The sequence below is a fragment of the Panicum virgatum genome, chromosome 8K, assembly GCF_016808335.1.
Source record: "Panicum virgatum strain AP13 chromosome 8K, P.virgatum_v5, whole genome shotgun sequence".
Classification (NCBI taxonomy): domain Eukaryota; kingdom Viridiplantae; phylum Streptophyta; class Magnoliopsida; order Poales; family Poaceae; genus Panicum; species Panicum virgatum.
Genome location: NC_053143.1, coordinates 11,373,844 through 11,384,617, shown reverse-complemented (window position 1 = coordinate 11,384,617; position 10,774 = coordinate 11,373,844). Strand labels below are relative to the sequence as shown.

At 39.9% G+C, this 10,774-nt stretch overlaps 1 protein-coding gene across 5 annotated transcripts; it reads right to left on the bottom strand.

Moving 5' to 3' along the window:
• Positions 1-4,270: 4,270 nt before the first annotated feature.
• LOC120643929 (acetolactate synthase small subunit 2, chloroplastic-like) lies at positions 4,271-10,774 on the bottom strand. Of its 5 annotated transcripts, none has more exons than XM_039920445.1 (13): positions 10,465-10,774; positions 9,446-9,662; positions 9,212-9,295; positions 8,938-9,006; positions 8,775-8,858; positions 8,539-8,691; positions 7,886-7,972; positions 7,410-7,514; positions 7,197-7,319; positions 6,959-7,111; positions 6,472-6,537; positions 4,628-4,806; positions 4,271-4,543 (listed from the first exon to the last, which is right to left on the bottom strand). In XM_039920445.1, the coding sequence occupies exons 1-13, from the start codon at positions 10,668-10,670 to the stop codon at positions 4,540-4,542; spliced, it is 1,530 nt and encodes a 509-aa protein (XP_039776379.1). In that variant the 5' UTR covers positions 10,671-10,774; the 3' UTR covers positions 4,271-4,539. The 5 variants fall into 5 exon arrangements, with proteins under 5 accessions (XP_039776379.1, XP_039776380.1, XP_039776382.1 ...); XM_039920446.1 differs by having other exon boundaries at positions 4,670-4,806; XM_039920448.1 differs by lacking the exon at positions 4,628-4,806.

Sequence of the window (10,774 nt, the reverse complement as noted above, 5' to 3'; positions counted from 1 at the left end):
GGATGAAACAACCACCCTAATGCATAGTATCAATGTTGTTTGTTAGGCCCCACAAAACAATGCCCAAAATCGTCACTGGGATCCCTCAATATCAAAAGCTATACCCAATTACCATGACTTGATTCCTCCACTCCATCGTCTCCCGGTCAATAAGCTAGCTCATCCACGCTGGTGAGCTTCTTGAGGACAGCGTTCCATGCTGCCGATCGAGCTCGTTCTCGAGGAACGCCACGTCCCTTGGCACAGCCTTGTTGTGCTTCCCATTTCCCATACTGCTTCCCTATTAAAGCACCCAGCTTCTCCATCAGAGTTCATCGCCCCAGCCGTGTTCTGCAGGAACGCCGCCATGGAGATCTAGCTTCTCTATTTTCTTCGCCTTTGGCTACGTGTTCTGGCTGTGTGGACAAAAAAAAAAAGAAGAGCAGAGCGCTTCGCTTGTCCACTCTTCTATTGATGTATGAAACTCGTCAGAAGTAGGTAATTAATGCCTCGTTTTTGTTTATTTATTGGGTTGTTAGCTAGAACTATTGACAATGACAGTGATTCTGATGCCGATGTAGCTGTTTGGGGACTGAGCAAAGACAACGAAGATTTTGGTTTGTTGTCAACTAGTACAGACAAGTTGGCCTAGACTAGCTGGGTCAAGAAAAATATGGGATGCCTACATATCCAACGCCTACTACTGACTTTTAAAGTGCCACACATGGCCGAGCCAAGCCTAGAGAATAATCAACATCAATAATGCTGGTCTGTAGACATAAGAAAATCGTCACATTAATACCATCTCTACTACGAAATGGGTTGGTAGGGACGGGTGAAAACTCATTTGTAGGGGCAGGTGTGGTACCCGCCCCTGCTTCTCTTAGTTAAAAGTACTATTTTTAGGGGCAGGTTAGGGGTGACCGGCCCCTGGAAAGATCCAGCCCGTCAAAAATTTACACCGATTTGAATTTAAATTTTTTTGAATATCTTCCCTATTATTTCTTAATATTTGTATTCCCGCCAATTTTGAGCTATCAAGCTATTTCATGATCGATTGTCATAGTCGATATGGAACATGTTTCATAAATATAAATAATTACGCATACAAAATTAAATCATATGAAAATAAAACACACACACATATATATATTATATTAATAATGCACCTGGGTATATTTGTATAGAGAATGTACCCATGCTCTCAGTTGCAACTGTGACAGTTCTAGTTGCAACTGGATTGTGTCCGATTGCAACCGGTTCACATCCGGTTGCATCCGGGTCGGTCTGAGTTGCAACCGGTTCGCGTCCTGTTGCAACTAGGTCGGTCTATGGTAAATCATTCGTATCTAGTTGCAATTGCATCAGTCTGAGTTGCAACTAGTTTGCACCCAGTTGCAATTAGCCCCGTCCAGTTACAATTGGTTTATTTTTCCGGTTGCAATTGATGTAGTCTCTTGGTTGCAACTGTAGTATGGGTGTGTTTTCTATAGAAAATGCAACATTTTAGCCGCCTTGTTGTGTGAGTATGCGTGCGCGCGCCCGTGTGTGTACACTATTACATAGCATCATTAGATTACATCATTAAAATTACAGCTCGAATACATGTTTTTCTCCCATTTACCAACATGTTGTTCTCCTATTTACCAATGCTACTAGAGGAGGCACGGTATTGTTGGTTCTCCCACTCACAAAGAGAAACATATTTAGGTCCGTTGCTAATTCATGGTCACCGTTAAAAAAAATGTGCCCCTTGGGTGGATCACTAGATGCATAATGAAACGACATAAATCGGCGACTACTTGTAGAAGTTCTTCCTCATGGAGGGGCCCCTCATTCCCTTCTTGGATGAATCTGCAATTAATGAATGCATGGAGAAATCAAGCAAAGTGTAAGATGAATGTAAAAATAAAGTACATATGCATGTATATCTATCCCATAGTTAAAACTACATTAAGTTGTATATTGTCAAAATAAGATATACCCCCACTAATTCTTATAGATAATATCATCAGTCTCGCTACTTCGGGCGTGTTAAGGTCCCAAAAAAATTTTACAGTACCCATCACATCGAATCTTCGGACATATGCATAGAGCATTGAATGCAGTTGAAAAAAATAACTCATTACATAGTTTAATTCTAAACAACGAGATGATTCTTCTAAGCCTAATTAGTTCATAATTGGATGTTAATTGTCAAATAACAACAAAAATGCTACAATACCAAAACTCAAAAAATTTCGTGAACTAAACACGCCCTTCATCAAGCCCTAGGAAGAGACAACCAAAATGGTCAAAGTTAGGCCCTGTTAGGAATGGAGAAAAAATGGAGGTTTTAATTCCAAAGGAATACAAGCTATACCCATTTGGAACAAAGGAATCGAAGACAAACATTCCAGAAGAATGGTGAGGGAGCCTGTACTTTTGGAGGAAAGAAAAAATGTGCTCCCGAGCTCTTGGAAAGTTTTCCTACAACGCTCGCTCGCACAGTGACACGCTAATCAACCTTGCCATGGTGTGCTCTTCCTCCTCGTCACACAACTTGAGACTTCGGAAACCTTCATTCTAGCGACAGAAGGAAATAAAGAAAAAACTCAAACAAAGTGGAACCGAGCTTCAACTTGAACAAGAGCTTAACGAATCCTTCCAAATCAAAAAGAAAAAGAAAAAACTCCGCCCAGAAAGAGAGAACTATGTTTCTCTTGGTTTGGGGAGCGGAGCTTTGGTTGGCGAAGGAGATCGGCTTTAGGTGTGCTCAAAGAGGTCGAGGGCTCACCACTACTTCATGCTGAGCTACTGGCCTCCGGCTGTGCTCCGTTGACCCTTTCATGGCGCCCGAGCTAGTTGGTCATGTTAATTTTTATCACAATTCTATTCAGTACTTCTAGCATTTTATGATTACTATGTTATGGATTCCTGCGATCCAAAGAGTCTAAATTTGACATTCCTATGCTTTGGAATTCATAGTTTTTTTCACTCTTCACTTCATTTTATTTGTGCCATTTTTCCCGTCCCTAAGTTTTGAATTCCATTATTCCAAACAGGCTTAGCATGAAGAACTTGCAAACAAACCCAAATCCATATCCTACTCCGCAGAGGATATAAGTTATTATTAGCTATACAAAGTGGTATAAATGTTGGCATTATCGGAATAAGTTTCTGATTTCGTATAGAGGTGCTAATGGGTGATCCTGAGTATAAGATTATACTAAGCACCATATACCATTTCCTTCATAAGTTCGTGATTTCGTATAGGGGTGCTAATGGGTGACCTTTAGGGGCACCTCTAATACTCTTTAGTTCAAAATTTGTACTACTTTTCAAATGGAATTTTATTTTGGAAAATTAGTATAATATTTTGAACTAAAGAGAGTTGGAGGTGCACCTAAAGGTTATCCATTTCCACCCCTAATTTCGTACCAGGTATGTATTTTATTTTTTTCTGGGCTAATGGTCCTTAGATATTTATTTAGAGGCAGATAGGGTGAAGATGTCACGCGCCGTGACAATAGACTTATGTCAGAGAGTAAATGATGAATCTGGAGGAGCACTCAGTTGCTCCATTTATCTTTGAAGGATGTGGCGTAATCAATTCTAAGATATCCTTTTACTGGCCTTGTTGCAGTATAGATACAAATCTAAAAATGATATCTGAATATTTTACCTAAGTGTTATTTTGCTGCCTTTAATTGAGGCCTTCATTCTTATTGAAACTCTGAGTGTGACCGACCATATCCCAGATTAATACTTATTTATTTCACATACTTCCTTTATTCTCATAAAAAAATAGAATTGCACTTTTTATAAGACGGAAGGAGTGTATATCTATATTAAATGTATGCAATGTGAAGATTCCGTGAAACTTTAATAGGATATCTCCAATATTAGAATACCTCTGCAGATTAGTTCTAAAATTAAACCACTTATCTAGCCCCAAAGATAGGGGTATCTATCTATCTTTCATGATATATATTATTGAACCAAAGATTTCGAGTGTCACAAGCATTAATCTTTCGTATACCCACTTCATGCCTTAGTTTCTATATATATATAGGAGTGCATATGCAGGAGCTCCACATAGCTTCAGACTTGGGGCCTAGTTTCTTCTTTCTTCACCAAGTTGATCAGCACACCCTGCTACATCCGCACCGAGATGCTACCTGCTGGAAAAGCAGCGTCGTCTCTCCTCCTTCTAGCCATGTTTGCTGTAGTTTCTCTTCACCCTGTGATTGCCGGATGTTGCTTGCCTATATGGGGGGATTGCACAGAGCAACAGAAGATACGCATCATGGAAGCATGTAAAAACCCCTACCTCAAGAAAGATAACCCCGTCCGTACAATCCCAGCCAAGACTCATGCCTGCTGCCAACTGGTGAGAGAGTACCAGGCCCCGAAAACTATGAACTGCATCGTTAGTCGATTTACAAAGAAAGAGAAGAAGGAATACGATCCAACACTGCTCTTCTATTTCCGATCATATTGCGCGCTGCCTCCGTCCCGTTCTCCTCCTCATCATCCTCGCAAGGTGAAAGTCATGAGCCACCCATGGTCCTTTTCATACTAGCTAGTACAGCACAACATGCATGATTGTTAGATAATAAGATAACAAACTAATTATTAATCATTTATCATGTTTCTTTTTCACAACCAGGTCATGGTGTAAATTAAAGATCCCGATGAAGTGTGTCGCCGTAATAAGGGGTTTGGAGTAGTTAAATCGATGAAAGCGAGATTATTATTGTAACTTGTATCTTTCATCAAGGGAAAATGTGTCATCAATATTCCCAAGGGCGTGTCTATGTAATAACATCTGGATGATCCTGGTTTCAGTTATCAATCATGTTTTGACCAATGAGATAACGGCACATACATCAGTTCCAAAATAAAATGGAAAACAGAGTGATATAGCTACTTTTTCAACCATATATGCAAAGTGCATCAATCTCATAAAAAATCGAGTGAAGAAGGGCAGAGCGAGAAATCACTCCGATTACATATAACCACTCAACAACCCTCACCAAAAACAATAACATGGGCAAAGAATATCCTTTTTTTTAAAAGAATATCCTGATAGTACGGGGAAGGGCATTAAATGCATGTAAGATATCAGAAATTTATAACTAATGACATCTTATTTATCTATGTTTAGAAAATGAAGGGAAAAGTGTGATAGCTAAAAGCTGAAATAGAAAAGAAAGAGATAGCGGTAAAAACTGACCAACATAAATAAGGGTGCTACTGAAATAGAGAGCTAGAGCTACTTATGAGGATTAAAAATAGATAGCGCTAGAATCGACCTTTTTACAGCGTGATTATTACTGTAACTTCTGTGTTCTTCATCAAGAAAGAGTGACATTAATATTCCGAGTACCATTCAGGTTGTACATTGAAATCATTCTGGGTTTTTTTCCAGTTGCCCGAAACTGTAGTAGACACCTTAAAACTGCAGCCATACCACCCGGAACTATAGACAACTTACGGTTGGGCTTTTTTGCTGGAGTTCCTATTTCTAGTTTTGTTGGGCTAGGTTATAATCGTCGGTTGACACGACCTGGTGGGCATCCCAATCAGGTAAACCCAACCTGTTCGTCGGTCTCGGGCTTGAATATTCAGCTTGGAGAAGCTTTCGGTTGGGCTTGATCCTGGAGAAATTTTCAGTTGTGCTGAGCTCTGTAGTTTGGCCGTCGGCAGCTTGAACTAGCCCGACATTAGCAAAAAGATATTCTATTCTATTTTTCAATTATCGTTAAAAATTTTTTGAAAAAAAACTCAGATTCTAATTAATTATTCAATATGGCTTCCACGCCATATATTTCCTCTCTTTCAAATAGAATGTCCATACCAGTCGAAAAAAAACCTCAGATTCTAATTAATAATTGTTTAATATGGCTTCCACGCGTAACAAAAATATTGGAGACCTTGCTTATGGAATATGCTTAGCAGGTACATTTCTCATTTTGCAAACCTCCCCTTCGCTGCGTGAAATTTCCATTTTGGAGCAAATGCGTGACACTTCCATTAGCAAGAAACTTGCAGCATAAGCACATAGCATTCCAGAGACGTAAGGTTTTGTACACTATATTCTTCCTACTGTTCTCACCCTGTGGTTTTTTAATGGTTCTTCTACTATTGTTGCTCCAAAAGGAAAAGACATGCTCTGAAGACAACGGAATGTGCAACCTGAAGCCGGGGAGTGTGGTATGTCAGCAAGTGGTGAACTACAGTGGGAGGGAAAACCCACGGAGGTACTTGGAGTCGACTCCAGACTCACGGAGCAGAGCAACCCGGCCAGTTCGTGCAACCTGCAGGAGGCATGGCAGTAGTGATGAGAGACTTACTGGCATGCATATCACAACGATTGCAAAGTACAATTAACAGTCGATTCACTACTCCACATAAATAACTTGTGCAAATTTTTTAATAGATCATGCATGAGATGGTAAGGTAATGGCAGATATCCGTGAAATCAGAAGGTCGATACTCAATACGAACCTCACAGATGCCATATTGCTCTAGCATGTTATGCAATCTAACCATTTTGTCAATGTCTCCGGTAAGCTGCACGAGCCAACAAGGTTATTGCTCAATAAGTATGGTAGTAATGAAACATGTCTGATTAAAGAAATTGGTGCAGGTATGCATGCTTATTAATCAAAAATAAAGCAGGAAAACAATCGTTGATCGAGTCCAAAATTTATAAACTTCAAAATTCAAATCACTCTTTAACAATTGCCAATTACAAAAATATGTTAATACCTGAAATTATTTTACCTATTAACATCAATATACTAGCCCGTTCATGGTAGGACCATTACTAATGATGCATAAAGAAATTGTTATAGATGAACTATTTGATGTTTCTATTGTGTACACAATATTTTGTGCATCAAGTCGATTAAATTATCATACTTTCAGAAGAATCTTACAGTCGTTTTATGAGGTGTGTGTGTGCAGGTAAAAGCTCTTCAATAACAGTTACCTGAAGTGTAATTGTGTGGTCTGATATGTCAACTTTCTGAGCCTCAAAAATCTGAGCAATATCTAGGACATCCCTTCGAGCTGCAGCATTTGCAGCGACCTTTATGATCATCAACTCTCTAGCAGCAAATGGTAAATGAGTAAAATCCTGGACCTGAGAAACCAAAAAAGAATTTGAGCAAGACTTCATTTATAGTAATCATGCCAACTGCATTACTAACAATCATGCCAACTGCGACCTCATAAACATCAATGAGCTTGTACAGTTGATGTACTAGTTTGGTAATGGATTCATCAGTTCCAGGAACAACAGTAGTGATGCGAGAAGTTCCTTCTTTTTCAGCTGGGCCAACAGCAAGACTCTGAAAGTGATAGTTACTCTTTAGCATCAACTGTATCCTGCAATGATCTAATTAAAGCAAGCACAAAATACTAAATTGGGTTTGATGAACCTGAATATTGTAGCCCCTTCGGGAGAAAACACCTGTTACAACATTGAGAACTCCGGGGAAATCATTCACAAGAATTGATAAAGTATGTGAACAAAACCCTGTTGGCTGAAGCAAGAAGAAGTTAGTAGTTTAGTTTGTAAATAGGGACATTATAATTATAATTCTTTGTTGTGAACCATAATTTAGATATAAACTACCATTGAATTTGGATTCCCGGTACCCCTATAGTTTTGCTTTTTAACTATTAGCAACACAATGGCTTCATGTGAAAGGACGAGTGGAACTAATTATATTCTTTGCTGTAAACCATAATATAGATATATAAACTAATGTTGAATTTGGATTCCCGGTACTCTTGTAGTTTTGCTTTTAAACTATTAGCAACACAATAACTTCATGTGAAGGACAAGTGGAACTAGATGCAGATCATCTCAAGCTAGCACCAAACAGTTCAAATTTAGAATACAAGAGCTTACATCACCATCAGTCAAAACACCCCAATGAGCATCAAGAATTTGATTTGCTGAGAAGTTTTCATAAGATTCCACTGGATAAACATCACCCTGCATAGAAAAAGGAAAGAACATATAAAACCCTCATTATAAATTTAAACTTCCACCGTGAGGATTACAAAAGGTCTTTCCAGAAAACATTACGCCCAAAAAAAAAGAATGAGCAATCATTTTCAAACTGGTTATATTTAAGTAATTTAACGACAGTACCAAAACACTAAAAGTCCAAAAGACAAATTAAGTAATGATTGAGTGCTATTTGACTGCAATGTCAGATATCTGCAAATATAATAATATGTAAGTGACATCATGTACATGTACACAAATATAAGGTTCACCTTGGAAGGACCAATGTTACAAAACTTAGCAATAAGGCCATTTCTTCGTAAACACGAACGGGTATTTAATATCCAAATCAATAGAACGGACAGCAATTAGAACCAATTCAAAAGAACAAATTGTTCTTGTGAAGCTAGTCAACAGGACGCATGACTGAAAGTTTATTGAATGCAAGCAAGCAACTAGGGGACTAACATTAAAAAGTATCATCACAATGATGAGAAACTAAACACATCACTCATCAATGACCAGGTCAAAGGACACTTGTGGTTTCTTACCCCTGAAGATTCATTGGAAATCTGATTGACTGCATCCACTCCAGAGCTTAGCCGAGAAGTTGAAGGTATTGCCACTTCAAGATCAGGATAAGAAGCTGCAGAGAACCTCCAAAATGGAGCAGTTTCTCCCATTTTTTCACGGCGCAAAGCAATCTATAACATCACTAATTTGTTCATTTGGTCTAGTATAGAACAAGATCACAATAAATTTTCACTATATTCTAAACAACAATGACGTTGCCAGTTCTAGCAATCTCTTTGATCCCATGTTTGCTCAGAGTCTTCTGTATTGCAACCATCTTTCCTGGATCTCCAGTTACCTTGATGGTAATCACAAGAAAGAACCATAAGAACAACAACACAAGTTATCTTCAAGTTAAGACACAACAGCGACATTACCTCAATAGTTAGTGTATTATCTAAAAGATCAACCACTTCTGCTTTGAAAATGCGAACCAAACCCATTATCTGCATTCACAAATAGAGATAGCAGACAAACAATAAAGTCCAATGTGCTAGTTTTGCACCAGGTCCGCAGACTTGATTTGTGATGACTTTGTTCCCAAATTACATATTACTTTCAACCAAAGTGGCCCATGTTCAATGTTCACTTTTAAGGTTACCAGGCCAGAAAGAGCAGAAACATTTTGAAAGATGTGTATGCTTATTATACCTCAGGCAGCTTATCTCGCTCCGCATTTATTTTTATAAGCATCAGTTCTCTTTCAACTTGTGGTTCTTTTGATAAGTCAACAACCTGTTTATCCAATCCAAATGTTAAGATATGAATACACGATACACTGTTGGACAGGATCCGTTCAGGACAAAACAAAGAGCGATAACTTTTATGACATATCAGTTACCTCAATCATTTTTGTAAGTCACATGATATAAGAAAGATACTGACCTTTATAACATTAACAAGTTTGTTTAGTTGCTCTACAACTTGGTTCAATATTTTGTCCGTTCCCGACACTACTATTGTAAACAATGCTTTATCCTTGTTCAGCCCAACAGCCAATGACTCGATGTTATATCCTCTTCTAGCAAAAACCCCAGCAATTCGGTTGATCATCCCACTTTCATCACCAACAAAAACTGATAGGGTGTGACGCTTTATAACCCTACAAATTAGAAAGGGAAATTCATCCAAGTGCGGCAATGAGAAAGTGCAGTAAAAACTGTTAATAATAACTTGTTAAGGGCACTTGCATGATAAAGCTTTGCCACAGAGTGGAACCATTTACAATACTTACAAATTTACAATATAAGAATACTAATTCACTGTGTTTCATGGCTATGCATAGCAATTAATGATTTCCAGGGTCTAATAAAGGATATGCCATCGAATTACATGGCATACAGCCATACACACATAACACTTTGCATATTGATTTGTTAATTTTCAAATTTTCCATGTCAAAAGTAGAAGAATATTTTGTGCTTCATATTAGTTTGATTGCTAAAATGTAAAGTAATATGTTTGAAACTCATCTGCACAAATCATCAAAATTGAAATAATTTCAGGCCCTTAAAGAAGTACCACAATGGTCAATGTCTCAATGATATACCGAATTTAGTTAAAGTACTGCGCTGAGACTAGTTTCCTTAACGATTCATGCGCGGGGGAAAATCTCCCTTCCTTTAAGGTACAGCGATGCGGGATTTCAACATGAACACCTGGTCAGGTCAGCACGATCCATCTGACAAGTCTCGGCCAAAGCCAAGTCTGGCTGCTGCAACTAAGACAAAGCTCCGCTAAATTCCTCGCACACGACACATTCCCATCCCGCGCAGTACTACAACGCATTACAAATTGGGGGGGGGGGGGGGGGGGGGGGGGGCGCTCTTGCGAGCGTCCCCCACTACTACACGCCCTAGCGAACCAGATCCCCCACAGGAAATTCAAAGTGAAGGTGGTCATACGAGCGGCTGGAGCGGGGTGGCACCGGCGCCACCCCGCCGGTCGCGGGAGACGGGGCGGCGGCGACGGCGACGGCCAGGGAGCGCGCCCGAGGCCCCGCCGCGAGGCCCAGCTTCGGCGCCGGCGGCCGGCGGTGGCCGCGGGACCCGGCCCCAGTTGCGGCGGGGCGGAGCTGGGGGACCACCGCGGGGGCGGCGGCTGCGGCCATGGCGGGTGGAGAGGCCGAAATGGGGAGCGGCGGGGGTTTTGGGCGAGGGCTTTGGGGATCGCGAGAGGCGGAGGAAAAAAAAATTGTGGGTCAACGCGCGGATG